We start from the raw sequence: 22719 nt of genomic DNA on the forward strand, positions 1-22719 counted from the left end.
CCATCCACTCCTCTCTATGAGAGACTCTCCCAAACCACCATCCACTCCTCTATGAGACTCTCCCAAACCACCATCCACTCCTCTATGAGAGACTCTCCCAAACCACCATCCACTCCTCTATGAGAGACTCTCCCAAACCACCATCCACTCCTCTATGAGAGACTCTCCCAAACCACCATCCACTCCTCTATGAGAGACTCTCCTAAACCACCATCCACTCCTCTCTATGAGAGACTCTCCTAAACCACCATCCACTCCTCTATGAGAGACTCTCCCAAACCACCATCCACTCCTCTATGAGAGACTCTCCCAAACCACCATCCACTCCTCTCTATGAGAGACTCTCCCAAACCACCATCCACTCCTCTATGAGACTCTCCCAAACCACCATCCACTCCTCTATGAGAGACTCTCCCAAACCACCATCCACTCCTCTATGAGAGACTCTCCCAAACCACCATCCACTCCTCTCTATGAGAGACTCTCCCAAACCACCATCCACTCCTCTCTATGAGAGACTCTCCCAAACCACCATCCACTCCTCTCTATGAGAGACTCTCCCAAACCACCATCCACTCCTCTCTATGAGAGACTCTCCCAAACCACCATCCACTCCTCTCTATGAGAGACTCTCCCAAACCACCATCCACTCCTCTATGAGAGACTCTCCTAAACCACCATCCACTCCTCTATGAGAGACTCTCCTAAACCACCATCCACTCCTCTATGAGACTCTCCCAAACCACCATCCACTCCTCTATGAGAGACTCTCCCAAACCACCATCCACTCCTCTCTATGAGAGACTCTCCCAAACCACCATCCACTCCTCTATGAGAGACTCTCCCAAACCACCATCCACTCCTCTATGAGAGACTCTCCCAAACCACCATCCACTCCTCTATGAGAGACTCTCCCAAACCACCATCCACTCCTCTCTATGAGAGACTCTCCTAAACCACCATCCACTCCTCTATGAGAGACTCTCCCAAACCACCATCCACTCCTCTCTATGAGAGACTCTCCCAAACCACCATCCACTCCTCTATGAGAGACTCTCCCAAACCACCATCCACTCCTCTATGAGAGACTCTCCTAAACCACCATCCACCCCTCTCTCTCTCTCTCTCTCTCTCTCTCTCTCTCTCTCTCTCTCTCTCTCTCTCTCTCTCTCTCTCTCTCTCTCTCTCTCTCTCTCTCTCTCTCTCTTTCTCTCTCTCTCTCTAAGTTTACATTGCCAAGGCAAGTGATAGATATTAAATAAAAGTGAAATAATCAATCAAAAATGAACAGTAAACATTACCCTCACAAGTTTCAAAGGAATAGACGCATTTCAAATATTACGGCTATTTACAGTGTTTTAATAGTCAATTCAATTCAAGAGGCTTTATGGGAAAAATATGTTTACATTGTCAAAGCAAGTGAAATGAATAAACAAAAGTGAAATAATCACACACACTCACAAGGAATCACATTGGTGACGTGGGTTGCTGAATGTTCTTCCCACATGAAAATGATTTCTCCCTACCTATACCTCCCCCATATTCCCTCCCCCCATCACCCCCCCCCCCCCCCCCCCCTCTCCTCCTCCCCTGCCCCTGTGTCCCTGGTCATTGTTACATTCCACAGACACACAGCTCACAGGGACATGGAACTTACCAAGAAGGACAACCAGGCAGTAGCAGCAGCCTCAGGCTGGTAGGTAGGCCCACAAACCACTGCTGTGTCCTTGAGCAAGGCACTTAACCCCAAAATTGCTCTCCATCCATGGGTGCTATTCTAATCAAATCGACAATAAAATATATATTCACTCTATTTCACAATGGTTTGGTGTGAACATATATATATTTTTAAAGTAGACTGATTTTTTTTTTATCAGATAGGCCTACTGTAAAACAACATCTGCATGTTTGGGCCCTAGCTGGCAGTATGCCAAAACTGTACTCTCAAATGACACTGGTGACGTCACAGGCTTGGAGCGGCGAAGACACGCTGGAGTGCGTATCCAATTGCATTGCCCCAAATTCACACCGAGCGTACGTTTTTTTTTACGTCTGCAACGTAAGTAAGTAACGACTGTATGTGAGTGTCTGTCTGTCTGTCTGTGGCACCAAACAGCGAACGGCTCGGTTTTGCCTGACCTGAAATATGCCACATTCACACAGGATCGACATGTGTCACCAAACTAGAAATGGCAATCTTCCCGCAGCCTGACTGAGTAAGCTAGCCAGCCACTTGGCTACCTCCTAGCCCAGGTTAGCTGAGTGCAGTCGGCGCATCACAAACCAACCAGCAGCTACCGAGAGAAGATGGCGGAGTACTCGCCTGTCCTGCCGATGAGGGATGGTGGAGCGAGGTTTGGTATCGGACAGCCCATCTTTCCCCGGTCCCGGTCCGGTTCAGAATCCGATAGTGAACTGTCTCAGAGTCTGGCCCGAACCAAGATCCGGTCTTACGGGAGTACGGCTAGCGTCGCGGCTTCTCTCGGCGAGAAATACATAGAGCATCGGGTCACAGACAGCGACACTTTGCAGGGCATAGCCCTCAAATACGAAGTAACGGTAAGGTTATTACCGGCACACACACACGTCTTGTGTGAATGTCTTGTGTGTTATGGTTGTGGATATTAAAATGTGAAATCTCATTCACCGCGCATTTGTTTTCATCAACTGTCATGCATGCGAGCATTTTTTTGGGACCACCTATTTGCTACGCTGTCATATCATGGTCGCGAGTATAATAAAACCAGGGCTTGCAAGATTGAACTAGCATAGACCTACTACACGATTAAATTATTATTAGATCCAAACATTTATGACTTACTCTCATGATACCTGAATGCAACGGACGGACTGGGCAGGCTTCGACCCAGAAACTTCAGTATCAGATTTCATCCCATTCAAGGCCTGAGCGTTGCGTCCCTGCTCCACATTAGCTACATTGTCACATTGTTGCATTAACAACATGGTCATCATGACTCATAACAGAATGTGCTGTGTAGCACTGTTGGCTACTGTCTCCATACCTGTAGGACACCAGTGCAATAGAGTACTGGAACGAACAGGCTACACAAAGGGTCATGTGATCTTGTGTGAGGAACTTCAGCCACGTGCAGTGTTTGGCAGTCATCATTCCCATCTCTGTAGCTCACTGTCACTGATGACCATTGTGGACTACTCCAGTCCTGAAGGAGCACAGTGTGCTGGTTTTCCTTTAATCTGGTGTGTTAGTATTGTGGTGAAACAAATGCTTGCACACACTCTCCCTCCAGGACTGGAGTAGCCCATCCCTGCCCTAGGGGCTTCTAGGAGTGTCTGTCTTCCTGACAGACAATGTACTTCCTGACAGAGTACATTGCTCATCTCTCACTCAATAACAACATGTGTTACTACCTACATTTCTATCAGTATTGATACTGTTGTTACTGCCTTGTTATTACAATCTTGTTAGTATTTCTATATGTTATGACTGCTTTGTGACTGCAGTTATTAATACTGATGTTATTGCTTTGTTAACCTGTTATTAATACTGTTATTGTTTTGTTATACCATGTTATTAATGTGTTATAATCGTTATGTCACATATATGATTCCAGATGGAGCAGATCAAGAGGACTAACAAGCTGTTCAGTAACGACTGTATCTTCCTGCGTAACACCCTCAACATCCCTGTGGTCTCAGAGAACTCTCCCTTCAACGGCCTGTCTCTAGAGTCCCCCGACGGAGATCCCCAGCACCAGGACTTCCACCCCCTGTCTGTGGGGCAGGACAGGGACACTGAGGAGGACCCCTCGCCGCCTCCGGCCCCTGGCCCTGGGGATAAGGACAGTAGTAGTTATAAACGGCCCCAGCCAGAAGAGCTGTCGGCTCAAGACTTCCTGCACAGACTGGACTTGCAGATTAAACAGTCAAAGCAGGCAGCACGCAGGCTCAAAGAAGAGGAAGTGAGGTAAGAGTTGGAATACGCCAATGTGGTGATAGCCAGTCACATGGGTTTCGTCCAAAATGGCACCTTAGTCCATATTTAGTACATTACTTTTTGAACAGGGCCTATTTATTTATTTTTATTTAAGCTTTATTTAACTCGGCAAGTCAGTTAAGAACAGATTCTTATTTACAATGACGGCCTACCCCGGCCAAACCCTAACACGGACAACGCTGGGCCAATTTTGAGCCGCCCTATGGGACTCCCAATCACGGCCGGTTGTGACACAGCCTGGAATCGAACCAGGGTCTGTAGTGACGCCTCCAGCACTTAGACCGCTGCGCCACTCGGGAGCCTATAGTGCTCTACTTTTGACCATAGCCCTATGTTCGGAATAGGGTGCCATTTGAAATAGTGCACTATATAGGTAATAGTGTTCAATGTCAGATTTGCCCCTGGCACACTCAGTGAACCACATTGAACTGAACAACTGAGTTGACAACCATTCACCTTATCCCTTCTGCATACCACAGGACGTGTTCGCCCGCTAAGATAAAACCAATCAGCTTGGGGTAGGTAACACAAATCCTCAAGTCTAACGAAGTGGTAGGAGCTAGCAGTGGTTTTCAGACTAGAAATTCAGACTAGCAGTTGTCCTTTAGCCAACTCTTGTCTTAGTTAAAAGTTGCTTCGTCCAGGCGCATCACTCAAACCAGCAGTCAAATCAGCAGACTGCCTGTGAGCGAGACGTCGAATCAGAAAGCTGCCTGTGGAAGTGTGACGTCCTGCTTACTCAGATGCAGGTGACGGATGCCTGTCGGATTCTGAGTTCCCACTGGCCAGTGCCCCTCTCTCCTGGCCTGCGATTGGCTGCTAGTCATAAATGTTGAGTCATGCAGACTTCCTGCCAAACTGTGGGTGGTGAGGGGCTGAGATCAGGTGTGTGTGTGTGAGAGAGACAGTGAGTGAGTGTGGCGTAGGAGGCTGAGAGCAGAAGATGTTGTCACTGCAGATGCCTTCACCCTGTGTGTGTGTACTGATGCGTCAGGAGAGAGATGTCCATCCACAGTGTCTTGGTCTGATCCCAGGCCACCTGACTCTCAGTACAGCCTATCTGTTAAACCTCTATTACTGCTCAGATTACATTCCAAACGGATGACGTTACACGACTGAGAGACAAGCAAACAACAAGCAATGACATGTTTTGTTTTTGCAGAGTAGTTTGTAGATCCCAGACTGAGAAAGAGAGGAAGAGTGAGATAGAAAGGGAAGACTGAAAGAGGGAGGGAGGGAGAAGTCCTCCACCTATTCAACCATTTCAGATTTCAGGAGTCTAGGGGAGTAGGGTCCGTCTAGTGGAGTAGGGGCCGTCTAGTGGAGTAGGGGCCGTCTAGTGGAGTAGGGGCCGTCTAGTGGAGTAGGGGCCGTCTAGTGGAGTAGGGGCCGTCTAGGGGAGTAGGGGCCGTCTAGGGGAGTAGGGTCCCTCTAGGGGAGTAGGGGCCGTCTAGTGGAGTAGGGGCCGTCTAGTGGAGTAGGGGCCGTCTAGTGGAGTAGGGGCCGTCTAGTGGAGTAGGGGCCGTCTAGTGGAGTAGGGGCCGTCTAGGGGAGTAGGGGCCGTCTAGGGGAGTAGGGTCTCTAGGGGAGTGGGGTCTATTTGGAATTCAGCATAAGTCAGGCCTGAGCTTGTCTCGCTGACTATGCGTGCTGAGACACAGTCACGTCTGTGAAGATCGGCAAGTTGACTGGCATGTGCACACTAATGCACACACTCTCCACACACACACACATACTATTTAAGTTAGAGGAACTGCCAAGTCAGTCCTGAGTCACGCTGGCAGTAACTGCGCTCTCTCCCTGGCTAGGCCAGGGGCTGCATCCACAAAGTGTCTCAGAGTAGGAGTGCTGATCTAGGATCAGTTTAGCCTTTTAGATCACAAGGAATAAGGCTTACCATATACCATATATACCATCTTTCCGTCTGTTTGAGCACGTTTTTTCTTCGGTAGCTGAAGTCTACGATCCTTCGTTGGTGATTGGTCAACAGTGCGGATTCTTCAATTAAGTGTTTGTTGTCATTCGACGGCAACTAGTTTTCATGCACATTTTGTTCACTTGAGAAATACTGTACCAGATAATACTGTATCTTAGTTAGATGTAAAATTGCGTGACTGAGACCTCGGCAAAAACGTCAACTAAGAAATCTGTAATTCATTTTATCTTAGATTAATTCAGACTATTTTGAGGAACTGTACTTGCTGCTACAGTGTCTCAAGAGGGACAAACGGTAATATTGATGCTTTTCTTGTTTTTAAAGCGAAGGTATTTTAAGGGCGTATGCAAAAACAGACGTTCACTTGGCTTAGCTGAATTCTGCTAGGAGCAAACTCAACCTATGTATGTGGACGCCTTTAGATTGCCTGTAGAGGGGAAACTAACCCTATAGCACCACGCCTACTCTGAGAACGTTGATACCTACGTCCCCAGAGGGTTGATACCTACGTCCCCGGAGGGTTGATACCTACGTCCCCGGAGGGTTGATACCTACGTCCCCGGAGGGTTGATACCTACTTCCCCGGAGGGTTGATACCTACGTCCCCGGAGGGTTGATACCTACGTCCCCGGAGGGTTGATGCCTACGTCCCCGGAGGGTTGATGCCTACGTCCCCGGAGGGTTGACGCCTACGTCCCCGGAGGGTTGACGCCTACGTCCCCGGAGGGTTGACGCCTACGTCCCCGGAGGGTTGACGCCTACGCCCCCGGAGGGTTGACGCCTACGCCCCCGGAGGGTTGACGCCTACGCCCCCGGAGGGTTGACGCCTACGTCCCCGGAGGGTTGACGCCTACGCCCCCGGAGGGTTGACGCCTACGCCCCCGGACGGGTTGACGCCTACGCCCCCGGACGGGTTGACGCCTACGTCCCCGGACGGGTTGACGCCTACGTCCCCGGACGGGTTGACGCCTACGTCCCCGGACGGGTTGACGCCTACGTCCCCGGACGGGTTGACGCCTACGTCCCCGGAGGGTTGACGCCTACGTCCCCGGAGGGTTGACGCCTACGTCCCCAGGTCTCTAAGGAGACCATAACCTGATCAACCTACAGCTGGGCAGTATTAGGGTTCAGTGCTCTGTGGTTTAACAGATATGTTACAGGATTTAGAGGAAATGTCATGGTTTCCTTGAAGTGAAACTGGTTTAAACGGGCAATCTGGGATTAGAAAACAACAAGCCGTCATCCTGCCACTTGTTTTGGTTAACAGTTGAGGGATGCGGCTGGAGAAATGTAACCACTCTCAAAATGTTTAATACAGAGCTATGGATGAAAGAGAAATACAGTTTTAAATATAGTTTTAATATAGTTTTGAAGCTATGGAGTAAAGCAAGCTTTACATGATCTGAGACTTGGTACTGGAAACTGGGTTAGATGTTCTGCAGCTGAGCACAGTCATAGTTGGTAACAGGCAGTCTGTGCTGTCACTCTGAGACACACACACCTGCTGGTCTAATTGGAATGTGGGTTGCCGTGGTGCCTTATTGAGTCTGAATAATGGATGAACAATGCTCGGGGAGCAGTATGGTGCTCAGGTCACACGGTGCTCAGGTCACAGCAGCAGGCTGACCTAATTACTATTATCTAATAGTTAAGGAGAGGAAGCCTCTATCACCTTGTCACCTCCACCTCTCCTTCCTGTCCACCTCTCCTTCCTGTCCACCTCTCCTTCCTGTCTACCTCTCCTTCCTGTCCACTTATCTGAAAACAGTCTAGGGGGAAAATTGCTTGGGTATGAGTTAGAAATGTCGGTATTGGTAATTTGGGGTTTATGGTCCAAGCTCGACTGTAGACTATTGCGATGCATCCCTATTAGGTCACATAGGAGGCCTCAAGGGGGCCATTATACATTATAGTTATCAGTCTGGTTCTGTATGGTTCTGTGTGGTTAGTACCAGTATAGTTATCAGTCTGGTTCTGTATGGTTCTGTGTGGTTAGTAACAGTATAGTTATCAGTCTGGTTCTGTGTGGTTAGTAACAGTATAGTTATCAGTCTGGTTCTGTATGGTTCTGTGTGGTTAGTAACAGTATAGTTATCAGTCAGGTTCTGTATGGTTCTGTGTGGTTAGTAACAGTGTAGTTATCAGTCTGGTTCTGTATGGTTCTGTATGGTTAGTACCAGTATAGTTATCAGTCTGGTTCTGTATGGTTCTGTGTGGTTAGTAACAGTATAGTTATCAGTCTGGTTCTGTGTGGTTAGTAACAGTATAGTTATCAGTCTGGTTCTGTGTGGTTAGTAACAGTATAGTTATCAGTCTGGTTCTGTATGGTTCTGTGTGGTTAGTAACAGTATAGTTATCAGTCTGGTTCTGTATGGTTCTGTATGGTTCTGTATGGTTAGTAACAGTATAGTTATCAGTCTGGTTCTGTGTGGTTAGTAACAGTATAGTTATCAGTCTGGTTCTGTGTGGTTAGTAACAGTGTAGTTATCAGTCTGGTTCTGTATGGTTCTGTATGGTTAGTACCAGTATAGTTATCAGTCTGTTTCTGTATGGTTCTGTGTGGTTAGTAACAGTATAGTTATCCGTCTGGTTCTGTGTGGTTAGGAACATTATAGTTATCAGTCTGGTTCTGTATGGTTCTGTGTGGTTAGTAACAGTGTAGTTATCAGTCTGGTTCTGTATGGTTCTGTATGGTTAGTACCAGTATAGTTATCAGTCTGGTTCTGTGTGGTTAGTAACAGTATAGTTATCAGTCTGGTTCTGTGTGGTTCTGTGTGGTTAGTAACATTATAGTTATCAGTCAGGTTCTGTATGGTTCTGTGTGGTTAGTACCAGTATAGTTATCAGTCTGGTTCTGTATGGTTCTGTATGGTTAGTAACAGTATAGTTATCAGTCTGGTTCTGAGGGGTTAGTAACAGTATAGTTATCAGTCTGGTTCTGTGTGGTTCTGTATGGTTAGTAACAGTATAGTTATCAGTCTGGTTCTGTGTGGTTAGTAACAGTATAGTTATCAGTCTGGTTCTGTGTGGTTAGTAACCGTATAGTTATCAGTCTGGTTCTGTATGGTACTGTGTGGTTAGTAACAGTATAGTTATCAGTCTGGTTCTGTGTGGTTAGTAACAGTATAGTTATCAGTCTGGTTCTGTATGGTGCTGTGTGGTTAGTAACAGTATAGTTATCAGTCTGGTTCTGTATGGTTAGTAACAGTATAGTTATCAGTCTGGTTCTGTGTGGTTAGTAACAGTTTAGTTATCAGTCTGGTACTGTGTGGTTCTGTGTGGTTAGTAACAGTATATTTATCAGTCTGGTTCTGTATGGTTAGTAACAGTATAGTTATCAGTCTGGTTCTGTGTGGTTAGTAACAGTATAGTTATTAGTCTGGTACTGTGGTTCTGTGTGGTTAGTAACAGTATAGTTATTAGTCTGGTACGGTGGTTCTGTGTGGTTAGTAACAGTATAGTTATCAGTCTGGTTCTGTATGGTTAGTAACAGTATAGTTATCAGTCTGGTTCTGTATGGTTCTGTGTGGTTAGTAACAGTATAGTTATCAGTCTGGTTCTGTGTGGTTAGTAACAGTATAGTTATTAGTCTGGTACGGTGGTTCTGTGTGGTTAGTAACAGTATAGTTATCAGTCTGGTTCTGTATGGTTAGTAACAGTATAGTTATCAGTCTGGTTCTGTATGGTTCTGTGTGGTTAGTAACAGTATAGTTATCAGTCTGGTTCTGTATGGTTCTGTGTGGTAAGTAACATTATAGTTATCAGTCTGGTTCTGTATGGTTCTGTTTGGTTAGTAACAGTATAGTTATCAGTCTGGTTCTGTATGGTTCTGTGTGGTAAGTAACATTATAGTTATCAGTCTGGTTCTGTGTGGTTCTGTATGGTTAGTAACAGTATAGTTATCAGTCTGGTTCTGTATGGTTCTGTGTGGTTAGTAACAGTATAGTTATCAGTCTGGTTCTGTGTGGTTAGTAACAGTATAGTTATCAGTCTGGTTCTGTATGGTTAGTAACAGTATAGTTATCAGTCTGGTTCTGTGTGGTTAGTAACATTATAGTTATCAGTCTGGTTCTGTATGGTACTGTGTGGTTAGTAACAGTATAGTTATCAGTCTGGTTCTGTGTGGTTGGTTCTGTGTGGTTAGTAACAGTATAGTTATCAGTCTGGTTCTGTATGGTGCTGTGTGGTTAGTAACAGTATAGTTATCAGTCTGGTTCTGTGTGGTTGGTTCTGTGTGGTTAGTAACAGTATAGTCATCAGTCTGGTTCTGTGTGGTTAGTAACAGTATAGTCATCAGTCTGGTTCTGTATGGTTAGTAACAGTATAGTTATCAGTCTGGTTCTGTATGGTTAGTAACAGTATAGTTATCAGTCTGGTTCTGTATGGTTAGTAACAGTATAGTTATCAGTCTGGTTCTGTATGGTTAGTAACAGTATAGTTATCTGTCTGGTTCTGTATGGTTAGTAACAGTATAGTTATCAGTCAGGTTCTGTATGGTTCTGTGTGGTTAGTAACAGTATAGTTATCAGTCTGGTTCTGTATGGTACTGTATGGTTAGTAACAGTATAGTCATCAGTCTGGTTCTGTATGGTTGGTTCTGTATGGTTAGTAACAGTATAGTTATCAGTCTGGTTCTGTATGGTACTGTATGGTTAGTAACAGTATAGTTATCAGTCTGGTACTGTATGGTTGGTTCTGTATGGTTAGTAACAGTATAGTTATCAGTCTGGTTCTGTATGGTACTGTATGGCTAGTAACAGTATAGTCATCAGTCTGGTTCTGTATGGTACTGTGTGGTTAGTAACAGTATAGTTATCAGTCTGGTTCTGTATGGTTAGTAACAGTATAGTTATCAGTCTGGTTCTGTATGGTTAGTAACATTATAGTTATCAGTCTGGTTCTGTATGGTTCTGTGTGGTTAGTAACAGTATAGTTATCAGTCTGGTTCTGTATGGTTAGTAACAGTATAGTTATCAGTCTGGTTCTGTATGGTGCTGTGTGGTTAGTAACATTATAGTTATCAGTCTGGTTCTGTGTGGTTAGTAACATTATAGTTATCAGTCTGGTTCTGTGTGGTTAGTAACATTATAGTTATCAGTCTGGTTCTGTATGGTTCTGTGTGGTAAGTAACAGTATAGTTATCAGTCTGGTTCTGTATGGTGCTGTGTGGTTAGTAACAGTATAGTTATCAGTCTGGTTCTGTATGGTTAGTAACAGTATAGTTATCAATCAATTTTATTTTATATAGCCCTTCGTACATCAGCTAATATCTCGAAGTGCTGTACAGACACCCAGCCTAAAACCCCAAACAGCTAGTAATGCAGGTGTAGAAGAACGGTGGCTAGGAAAAACTCCCTAGAAAGGCCAAAACCTAGGAAGAAACCTAGAGAGGAACCAGGCTATGAGGGGTGGCCAGTCCTCTTCTGGCTGTGCCGGGTGGAGATTATAACAGAACTATGCCAAGATGTTCAAAAATGTTCATAAGTGACAAGCATGGTCAAATAATAATCATGAATAATTTTCAGTTGGCTTTTCATAGCCGATCATCAAGAGTTGAAAAACAACAGGTCTGGGACAGGTGGCGGTTCCATAACCGCAGGCAGAACAGCTGAAACTGGAATAGCAGCAAGGCCAGGCGGACTGGGGACAGCAAGGAGTCACCACGGGCGGCAGTCCCGACGCATGGTCCTAGGGCCCAGGTCCTCCGAGAGAAAGAAAGAGAGAAGGAGAAAATTAGAGAGAGCCAAGATTTTCAAAATTTCCATAAATGACAAGCATGGTCAAATAATAATCAGGAATAAATCTCAGTTGGCTTTTCATAGCCGATCATTAAGAGTTGAAAACAGCAGGTCTGGGACAGGTAGGGGTTCCATAACCGCAGGCAGAACAGTTGAAACTGGAATAGCAGCAAGGCCAGGCGGACTGGGGACAGCAAGGAGTCACCACGGCCGGTAGTCCCGACGTATGGTCCTAGGGCTCAGGTCCTCCGAGAGAAAGAAAGAGAGAAGGAGAAAATTAGAGAGAGCCAAGATTTTCAAAATGTTCATAAATGACAAGCATGGTCAAATAATAATCAGGAATAAATCTCAGTTGGCTTTTCATAGCCGATCATTAAGAGTTGAAAACAGCAGGTCTGGGACAGGTAGGGGTTCCGTAACCACAGGCAGAACAGTTGAAACTGGAATAGCAGCAAGGCCAGGCGGACTGGGGACAGCAAGGTGTCATCATGCCCGGTAGTCCTGACGTATGGTCCTAGGGCTCAGGTTCTCAGAGAGAAAGAGAGAACGAGAGAATTAGAGAGAGCATACTTAAATTCACACAGGACACTGGATAAGACAGGAGAAGTACTCCAGGTAACCAACTGACCCCAGCCCCCCGACACAAACTACTGCAGCATAAATACTGGAGGCTGAGACAGGAGCGGTCAGGAGACACTGTGGCCCCATCCGAAGAAACCCCCGGACAGGGCCAAATAGGAAGGATATAACTAACCAGTTATCAGTCTGGTTCTGTATGGTTAGTAACAGTATAGTTATCAGTCTGGTTCTGTGTGGTTAGTAACAGTATAGTTATCAGTCTGGTTCTGTGTGGTTAGTAACAGTATAGTTATTAGTCTGGTACTGTGGTTCTGTGTGGTTAGTAACAGTATAGTTATCAGTTTGGTTCTGTATGGTTCTGTGTGGTTAGTAACAGTATAGTTATCAGTCTGGTTCTGTATGGTTAGTAACATTATAGGCATCAGTCTGGTTCTGTATGGTTCTGTGTGGTTAGTAACAGTATAGTTATTAGTCTGGTACTGTGGTTCTGTGTGGTTAGTAACAGTATAGTTATCAGTTTGGTTCTGTATGGTTCTGTGTGGTTAGTAACAGTATAGTTATCAGTCTGGTTCTGTATGGTTAGTAACATTATAGGTATCAGTCTGGTTCTGTATGGTTCTGTGTGGTTAGTAACAGTATAGTCTGGTTCTGTATGGTTAGTAACAGTATAGTTATAAGTCTGGTTCTGTATGGTTCTGTGTGGTTAGTAACAGTATAGTTATCAGTCTGGTTCTGTATGGTTAGTAACAGTATAGTTATCAGTCTGGTTCTGTATGGTACTGTGTGGTTAGTAACAGTATAGTTATCAGTCTGGTTCTGTATGGTGCTGTATGGTTAGTAACAGTATAGTCATCAGTCTGGTTCTGTATGGTACTGTGTGGTTAGTAACAGTATAGTTATCAGTCTGGTTCTGTATGGTTAGTAACAGTATAGTTATCAGTCTGGTTCTGTATGGTGCTGTGTGGTTAGTAACATTATAGTTATCAGTCTGGTTCTGTGTGCTTAGTAACATTATAGTTATCAGTCTGGTTCTGTATGGTTCTGTGTGGTAAGTAACAGTATAGTTATCAGTCTGGTTCTGTATGGTTAGTAACAGTATAGTTATCAGTCTGGTTCTGTGTGGTTAGTAACAGTATAGTTATCAGTCTGGTTCTGTGTGGTTAGTAACAGTATAGTTATTAGTCTGGTACTGTGGTTCTGTGTGGTTAGTAACAGTATAGTTATCAGTTTGGTTCTGTGTGGTTAGTAACAGTATAGTTATCAGTCTGGTTCTGTGTGGTTAGTAACAGTATAGTTATCAGTTTGGTTCTGTATGGTTCTGTGTGGTTAGTAACAGTATAGTTATCAGTCTGGTTCTGTATGGTTAGTAACATTATAGGTATCAGTCTGGTACTGTGGTTCTGTGTGGTTAGTAACAGTATAGTTATCAGTCTGGTTCTTTGTGGTTAGTAACAGTATAGTTATCAGTTTGGTTCTGTATGGTTCTGTGTGGTTAGTAACAGTATAGTTATCAGTCTGGTTCTGTATGGTTAGTAACAGTTTAGTTATCAGTCTGGTTCTGTATGGTTAGTAACAGTATAGTTATCAGTCTGGTTCTGTATGGTTAGTAACAGTATAGTTATCAGTCTGGTTCTGTATGGTTCTGTGTGGTTAGTAACAGTATAGTTATCAGTCTGGTTCTGTGTGGTTAGTAACAGTATAGGTATCAGTCTGGTTCTGTATGGTTAGTAACAGTATAGTTATCAGTCTGGTTCTGTATGGTTCTGTGTGGTTAGTAACAGTATAGTTATCAGTCTGGTTCTGTGTGGTTAGTAACAGTATAGTTATCAGTCTGGTTATGTGTGGTTAGTAACAGTATAGTTATCAGTCTGGTTCTGTGTGGTTAGTAACAGTATAGTTATCAGTCTGGTTCTGTGTGGTTAGTAACAGTATAGTTATTAGTCTGGTACTGTGGTTCTGTGTGGTTAGTAACAGTATAGTTATCAGTCTGGTTCTGTATGGTTAGTAACAGTATAGTTATCAGTCTGGTTCTGTATGGTTCTGTGTGGTTAGTAACAGTATAGTTATCAGTCTGGTTCTGTATGGTTAGTAACAGTATAGTTATCAGTCTGGTTCTGTATGGTTAGAAACAGTATAGTTATCAGTCTGGTTCTGTGTGGTTAGTAACAGTATAGTTATCAGTCTGGTTCTGGCACCAGGTCTATGTTTACTCTGGCGTCTGTGAGGAATCAGGAGCGTGCTTCTTGTTGGAGCAAACGCACTGTATGACTAGGGTTTGAGTCTGACACACACACACACACACACACACATACACATACACACATATATATATATATATTGTGGTCTGAGATGGCTTTAGTTAGCAAACACCCAGCTTATAGGGTGTGTCTATATGCAAATAGAGGGAATTCACTGGATGTTATGTTAGTGTGTGTTGATGACTTGTGTGTGTTATTTAGTTGTATTTGTCACATGTACAGAATACACATTGTATACACCGTCCAATTAAATGCTTACCAGCAGGTTCTTTCTGGACGATGCAACAACAATAAGAAATTATAAAATATGAAAATAGGAACATAAAGTAAATGTCTCAGTAGAATAAACATGTTAACATCACTATAATACAGGAAGTGATCATTTATAGTCCAATATTTACGTGTTTTGAGGATTGTGGGGGCAAGTGTTTAAATTATGCAGTATTTAGCAATAATAACAGTCTGGTGGCAGCAGTTGTGATGTGTGTGTGTGTGTGGCATGAATGTGTGTGTGTGGTGTGTGGATGAGTGTATATCAGTATGTGGATGAGTGTATATCTGTGTGGATGAGTGTATCTGTGTGTGTGGATGAGCATATATCTGTGGGTGTGTGTGTGGATGAGTGTATATCTGTGGATGAGTGTATATCTGTGTGGATGAGTGTATCTGTGGGTGTGTGTGTGTGGATGAGTTGGTGTGAGTGTGGATGAGTGTAGATCAGTGTGAGTGTGGATGAGTGTATAACAGTGTGAGTGTGGATGAGTGTAGATGTGGATGAGTGTAGATCAGTGTGAGTGTGGATGAGTGTATAACAGTGTGAGTGTGGATGAGTGTATATCAGTGTGAGTGTGGATGAGTGTATATCAGTGTGGGTGGGGATGTGTGTATATACAGTGGGGAGAAACAAGTATTTGATACACTGCCGATTTTGCAGGTTTTCCTACTTACAAAGCATGTAGAGGTCTGTAATTTTTTTAATCATAGGTACACTTCAACTGTGAGAGGCGGAATCTAAAACAAAAATCCAGAAAATCACATTGTATGATTTTTAAGTAATTAATTTGCATTTTATTGCATGACATAAGTATTTGATCACCTACCAACCAGTAAGAATTCCGGCTCTCACAGACCTGTTAGTTTTTCTTTAAGAAGCCCTCCTGTTCTCCACTCATTACCTGTTCTTTAACTGCACCTGTTTGAACTCATTACCTGTATTAACTGCACCTGTTTGAACTCGTTACCTGTATAAAAGACACCTGTCCACACACTCAATCAAACAGACTCCAACATCTCCACAATGGCCAAGACCAGAGAGCTGTGTAAGGACATCAGGGATAAAATTGTAGACCTGCACAAGGCTGGGATGGGCTACAGGACAATAGGCAAGCAGCTTGGTGAGAAGGCAACAACTGTTGGCGCAATTATTAGAAAATGGAAGAAGTTCAAGATGACGGTCAATCACCCTCGGTCTGGGGCTCCATGCAAGATCTCACCTCGTGGGGCCTCAATGATCATGAGGAAGGTGAGGGATCAGCCCAGAACTACACGGCAGGACCTGGTCAATGACCTGAAGAGAGCTGGGACCACAGTCTCAAAGAAAACCATTAGTAACACACTACGCCGTCATGGATTAAAATCCTGCAGCGCACGCAAGGTCCCCCTGCTCAAGCCAGCTTATGTCCAGGACCGTCTGAAGTTTGCCAATGACCATCTGGATGATCCAGAGGAGGAATGGGAGAAGGTCATGTGGTCTGATGAGACAAAAATAGAGCTTTTTGGTCTAAACTCCACTCGCCGTGTTTGGAGGAAGAAGAAAGATGAGTACAACCCCAAGAACACCATCCCAACCGTGAAGCATGGAGGTGGAAACATCATTCTTTGGGGATGCTTTTCTGCAAAGGGGACAGGACGACTGTACCGTATTGAGGGGAGGATGGATGGGGCCATGTATCGCGGGATCTTGGCCAACAACCTCCTTCCCTCAGTAAGAGCATTGAAGATGGGTCGTGGCTGGGACTTCCAGCATGACAACGACCCGAAACACACAGCCAGGGCAACTAAGGAGTGGCTCCGTAAGAAGCATCTCAAGGTCCTGGAGTGGCCTAGCCAGTGTCCAGACCTGAACCCAATAGAAAATCTTTGGAGGGAGCTGAAAGTCCGTATTGCCCAGCGACAGCCCCGAAACCTGAAGGATCTGGAGAAGGTCTGTATGGAGGAGTGGGCCAAAATCCCTGCTGCAGTGTGTGCAAACCTGGTCAAGAACTACAGGAAACGTATGATCTCTGTAATTGCAAACTAAGGTTTCTGTACCAAATATTAAGTTCTGCTTTTCTGATGTATCAAATACTTATGTCATGCAATAAAATGCTAATTAATTCCTTAAAAATCATACAATATGATTTTCTGGACCTCTACATGCTTTGTAAGTAGGAAAACCTGCAAAATCGGCAGTTCTCCCCACTGTATGTGTGGGACGAGTGTATGTCTGTGTGGATATGAGTGTATATCTGTGTGGGTCTGTGTGGGATGAGTGTATATCTGTGTGGGTGTGTGTGGGATGAGTGTATGTATATCTGTGTGGGTGTGAGTGTGGATGAGTGTATATCTGTGGGTGTGAGTGTGGATGAGTGTGTATATCTGTGTGGGTGTGAGTGTGGATGAGTGTATGTATATCTGTGTGGGTGTGTGTGGGATGAGTGTATGTATATCTGTGTGGGTGTGAGTGTGGATGAGTGTATATCTGTGGGTGTGAGTGTGGATGAGGTGCGGAAAGTCTGCATGTGGTCAGTACAGTTTATGTGTGTGTTGATATGTGTGTGCGTGCTAACGTGTGTGTTCTGTTTGTTCACAGGGACAGTGAAGAGGAATACACACTTCCTGTTTCATCATACCAGGAGATCTAAAGGACACTCGTTTACCTGAAGCCCTGATTAACACCCATCTACCCACAAGTCCACCCATCACTCCTTCCTACCTTTCCCTTCCTCTCTTTTACCAAACCATGACACTGGACGTCATGTCTAAGTGTTTGAACTGAGGATTCATCCTTTGCCTTTTTAATATTAGTATCATTATCATACGTTGTATTATTAGTATTCTTCTGGTTTTGTACTGTTCAACTGCTGTCAATCATCTGAACAGCAGGTAGTCTGTTACTATGACACTCATCCACTCACTACAAGTCTACATGCTGCTGCTGTACAGAATAACCCTCTGGTCTGTGTTTACCACACACACACACACACACACACACACACACACACACACACACACACACACACACACACACACACACACACACACACACACACACATACATACATACATACACAGGAAACACACAGGTGTGTGTTTGGGGGATTAGTTCGATACTGGCTTTTACCCTAACTCTGATGATCCAATCCCTCCTAGAATAGCATCAGTCCACTAGATGGATGGATAGATAGATAGATGGAGAAGCCTCCAGTATTACCTCCTCTTCCTCCTCCTACCTCCTCTTCCTCCTCCTACTCCTCTCTTCCTCTCCTCTTTTCCTCCTCCTCTTCCTCTCCTTCTCCTCTCTTCTTCCTCCTCCTCTCCTCCTCACCTCCTCCTCTCTTCTTCCTCCTCTCCTCCTCTCTTCCTCCTCCTCCGTGTTTGAAACTAGGTTGCGTCCATAAATGCAGCCTATTTATACCCCACATTGGGTGCATCCCAAATGGCTCCCTATTCCCTATGTAGTGCACTACTTTTGACCAGGGCCCGTAGGGTTCACTACTTTTGACCCCGGCCCGTAGGGTTCACTACTTTTGACCAGGGCCCGTAGGGTTCACTACTTTTGACCAGGGCCCGTAGGGTTCACTACTTTTGACCAGGGCCCGTAGGGTTCACTACTTTTGACCAGGGCCCGTAGGGTTCACTACTTTTGACCAGGGCCCGTAGGGTTCACTACTTTTGACCAGGGCCCGTAGGGTTCACTACTTTTGACCAGGGCCCGTAGGGTTTTGGTCAAGAGTAGTGTAATACATAGACAATGGGGTGCCATTTTAGATGTATCCCTCGACTGAATTCTCACCAGAAGCTGTGGATGGGAGGGGTGGTGAAGCTGTGGATGGGAGGGGTGGTGAAGCTGTGGATGGGAGGGGTGGTGAAGCCTTTTAAATGTTTTGTTTACCTTTTTAGAAGCATTCATTGGTGACATAAAGGGAAAGCTCTTTTTGAAGTGTGAATGTGCTGTTGTTTTTAAGTGTGTGAAATACTGTACAAATTAAACCATGGCTGAGTTTTAATGTGCTTTTTCTTGATTTTTGAGGATGAATAAATGCAACTTTAAAACAGACTTCTCTTGGTTGCCTAGTTGTTTTTGTTGATGATGAATGTCGTTGTACATTTTACTGAGTTCCGCTCCTCTCGTCTCGTGTGGCATCCTTCCAAATCTCATCTTGTTGACTGGACTATAAGGTGAGAAGCCTGGGCCTCTGGCTACCCGCCCCTCTGATAGTTGAATGTTTCAAGAAAGAAGAGTTGAACATGTTGAACAGCTTCATGTGTTTCCATAGGATCACAGGATAGATGTAACTATACGGAGAATCATCTGGAATGTCACTCAATATTCAAAGTTATGCCTTTCTTCATATCTTCTAGTAGCATCAGCTCTCTCTCGATCAATAACCATATTGGCTGAAAATCCTGCCTCTTAATGTCAGGTAGCAACATGAGGAACTACATTGTCGCACACAACGTTTGCATCCCAAATAGCACCCTATTCCATATTAAGGCCCATAAGGCTCTGGTCAGAAGTAGTGCACTTTATAGGGAATAGGGTGCCATTTGGGATGAAACCTTTGATATTCTCTTTACCGGAGTCAACTACACATATAAAGAAAGGCAATGTTTTAATTGCTTTTACATTTTTGGAAAAAACATCACAAATATTTACATTTAAAAATACTTAATTTTGTGTCTCTAGAGTGGTAGTATACATGTTGAATATACTGAGACATATAGAAGGTGGGGACAGATCTAGGATCAGCTTGTCCTCCCACAATCCTAACCTTTACCATTAGTGGGGAAAATGTACAACTGATCCACGATCAGCATCTAGAGGCAACTTCCCACTACTACCCATTTTGCAGAAATCAGATAGATGGAAATGACACAAACAGGACCCCCTGCAGGGCCCCAAAGGAATTACCCCAGAACAAAGAGGAGAGGATGGACATACAGGGCTGAAATGATACTGAACAACACAACTGTTTTTGGTTGAGTTAAAAGCCTTAATACAATAGATTTTACATTGATGCTGGATTGAAAAAAAAAACTAGAATATGATAGGACAGATTACATAGAATGAATACATTTAGATATATGTGTACTTGTTGCAAAAGTCTATTGCAAAGACATACATATTACCTGCAATCGATGAGAAAGCTACAGTTGGAACTCTACTATCAGACCCATATCTGTGCCAAATGGCACCCTACTTCCTATATAGTGCACTATTTTTAACCAGAGCCCTATGGGGCCTAGTCAAAAATAATGCACTAAATAGGGAATAGTATGCCATTTGGGATACAACCTTTCCACTAGGCACAGACGTCAATTCAACGTCTATTTCAAATTGGTTCAACGTAATGACGTGGAAACAACGTTGAGTCAACCAGTGTGTGTCCATTGGGATGGTTGAACACTCATCCCCCTCAGTAGGTCAACATTTCACTCCTCAAGGTAGTCAAAGCTGTCATCTAGTAAATTAGATCAGTCAGTCAGTTGATTTGACAGAATAACTATTGTATTTCCCCTTCCCAATCGAGTCAGTGCCATTCAGTGACATCGGACTATTGCTGATTGTTTTCTAGCTGTATAGTTGAATATATACTTTCAGTGATAATATTACCATTATTGCATTCCAGCTTTCTGGAAATGTCAAATACAATATGTTTTTGCCTAAACAGTTTCTTTTTAATACATAAAGGTCATACCTTTCATCTCATAGAGGCCGAATCCTAACTTGAGATCCACTCGCTGAACTCAAACTTTCCCACCAAACTCCCACTGACATCAAGGCAAGAATTCACACCAAAATCAGAGTCAGTTACTTTCAGGGATCATCTTGTCAAGTTTGGATTCTGCTCAGTGTGAGTGAGTCGTAAAGCCAGGAGTTTTTCCAAATCATGTTACCAGAACAGGAACAACTCTAGGCCCTATTCATAAGTTTATCATAGGTTTATCAATCGTCATACATTTCCATTAGGTTTTTTGAAGGTTGGTCGTAGGTGTTTGAAGGTTGGTCGTAGGTGTTTGAAGGTTGGTCGTAGGTGTTTGAAGGTTGGTCGTAGGTGTTTGAAGGTTGGTCGTAGGTGTTTGAAGGTTGGTCGTAGGTGTTTGAAGGTTGGTCGTAGGTGTTTGAAGGTTGGTCGTAGGTGTTTGAAGGTTGGTCGTAGGTGTTTGAAGGTTGGTCGTAGGTTATTTGAAGGTTGGTCGAAGGTTACAGGCTGCCGTAGATCCTCTTGATGGTCTCTCCCTCACCCTTCTCGATGATGCCCTTGTCAATGTAGGAGTCCACTTGTTGGTCCATGAAGTCCCTCAATTTGGACAGGTCGTAATCTGGAATAAGACACACAAGGATAGAGACAGATTACAATCTAATCTGGAAAAATGTGACCTAGGATTGTGTAAATCCTGAAACGAAACGTAGGCTGAAAATAATGACCATGTCATATCATAGGAAAAGACACTGCATTCACACAGATTTGTCCGAAGTGCGCAGTTCGGATTTGACATCTTAAACCCAAATATATCATACTTTAACTATAACAATGATTTATTGATTTAAATGGTTATGCAACATCATGAGTAAGCTCTGGCCATCGTCTTTCAGCTTGAAAAAGGGTATTTCTACTGGTGTGGTGTTTAAGAAGCCGTAGATGAGAGCCAGGTGCTTTCACAACAAGTACTTTTGTTGGTGTTCAAACAATCATTTATCTGATAAAGGATCAGCATCCTATCAAGACACTATAGAATATATATGTAAGTGTACATAGAAGGGGTAGGAGCTGGGAGGAGGAGTGTGGGGGAGGAGGGAGGAGTGTGGAGGAGGAGTGTGGAGGAGGAGGGAGGAGTGTGGAGGAGGAGTGTGGAGGAGGAGGGAGGAGTGTGGAGGAGGAGTGTGGGGGAGGAGGGAGGAGTGTGGAGGAGGAGTGTGGAGGAGGAGGGAGGAGTGTGGAGGAGGAGTGTGGGGGAGGTTGTGATAATGATGGTCATATGGAGTCAAGCAGAGAGAACTGTTCATCTGTTCCTCTAGCTACAGTATGTACTGACAGAGAACTGTTCATCTGTTCCTCTGGCTACAGTATGTACTGACAGAGAACTGTCCATCTGTTCCTCTAGCTACAGTATGTACTGACAGAGAACTGTCCATCTGTTCCTCTAGCTACAGTATGTACTGACAGAGAACTGTCCATCTGTTCCTCTAGCTACAGTATGTACTGACAGAGAACTGTCCATCTGTTCCTCTAGCTACAGTATGTACTGACAGAGAACTGTCCATCTGTTCCTCTAGCTACAGTATGTACTGACAGACAACTGTCAATCTGTTCCTCTAGCTACAGTATGTACTGACAGAGAACTGTCAATCTGTTCCTCTAGCTACAGTATGTACTGACAGAGAACTGTTCATCTGTTCCTCTAGCTACAGTATGTACTGACAGAGAACTGTCCATCTGTTCCTCTAGCTACAGTATGTACTGACAGAGAACTGTTCATCTGTTCCTCTAGCTACAGTATGTACTGACAGAGAACTGTCCATCTGTTCCTCTAGCTACAGTATGTACTGACAGAGAACTGTTCATCTGTTCCTCTAGCTACAGTATGTACTGACAGAGAACTGTCCATCTGTTCCTCTAGCTACAGTATGTACTGACAGAACTGTCCACCTGTTCCTCTAGCTACAGTATGTACTGACAGAGAACTGTCCATCTGTTCCTCTAGCTACAGTATGTACTGACAGAGAACTGTCCATCTGTTCCTCTAGCTACAGTATGTACTGACAGAGAACTGTCCATCTGTTCCTCTAGCTACAGTATGTACTGACAGAGAACTGTCCATCTGTTCCTCTAGCTACAGTATGTACTGACTGAACTGTCCATCTGTTCCTCTAGCTACAGTATGTACTGACAGAGAACTGTCCATCTGTTCCTCTAGCTACAGTATGTACTGACTGAACTGTCCATCTGTTCCTCTAGCTACAGTATG

General features: G+C 44.2%; 2 protein-coding genes across 4 annotated transcripts in view; one reads left to right on the plus strand and one right to left on the minus strand.

Annotated features, from left to right (window-relative positions):
* Positions 1–2043: 2043 nt before the first annotated feature.
* lysmd2 (LysM, putative peptidoglycan-binding, domain containing 2) lies at positions 2044–17809 on the plus strand. 2 transcript variants are annotated; one of them, XM_071400984.1, is made up of 3 exons: positions 2044–2559; positions 3594–3946; positions 4456–4513. In XM_071400984.1, exons 1-3 carry the CDS (start codon positions 2308–2310, stop codon positions 4496–4498), a joined length of 648 nt encoding a protein of 215 aa, XP_071257085.1. In that variant the 5' UTR covers positions 2044–2307; the 3' UTR covers positions 4499–4513. The 2 variants fall into 2 exon arrangements, with proteins under 2 accessions (XP_071257085.1, XP_071257084.1); XM_071400983.1 differs by lacking the exon at positions 4456–4513 and adding an exon at positions 17339–17809 and having other exon boundaries at positions 2046–2559.
* Positions 17810–19344: 1535 nt separating this feature from the next.
* Positions 19345–22719, minus strand: part of LOC139575738 (secretogranin-3-like) — a 38105-nt gene continuing 34730 nt past the window's right edge. For both annotated transcript variants that reach the window (XM_071400981.1, XM_071400982.1), the window contains one exon: positions 19345–21072. In XM_071400981.1, coding sequence (XP_071257082.1) covers positions 20954–21072 — 119 coding nt within the window. In that variant the 3' untranslated portion in view covers positions 19345–20953. The remainder of the gene's footprint in view (positions 21073–22719) is intronic.

The sequence above is a fragment of the Salvelinus alpinus genome, chromosome 5 (genome assembly GCF_045679555.1).
Source record: "Salvelinus alpinus chromosome 5, SLU_Salpinus.1, whole genome shotgun sequence".
NCBI lineage: Eukaryota > Metazoa > Chordata > Actinopteri > Salmoniformes > Salmonidae > Salvelinus > Salvelinus alpinus.

Excerpts from the sequence above, each read along its gene's own strand:
- lysmd2 (XM_071400983.1), top strand. The coding sequence starts at position 2,308 with ATGGCGGAGTACTCGCCTGTCCTGCCGATGAGGGATGGTGGAGCGAGG. Across the intron at positions 2,560-3,593 it reads CCCTCAAATACGAAGTAACG|ATGGAGCAGATCAAGAGGAC; the intron begins GTAAGGTTATTA and ends ATATGATTCCAG. Across the intron at positions 3,947-17,338 it reads CTCAAAGAAGAGGAAGTGAG|GGACAGTGAAGAGGAATACA; the intron begins GTAAGAGTTGGA and ends GTTTGTTCACAG.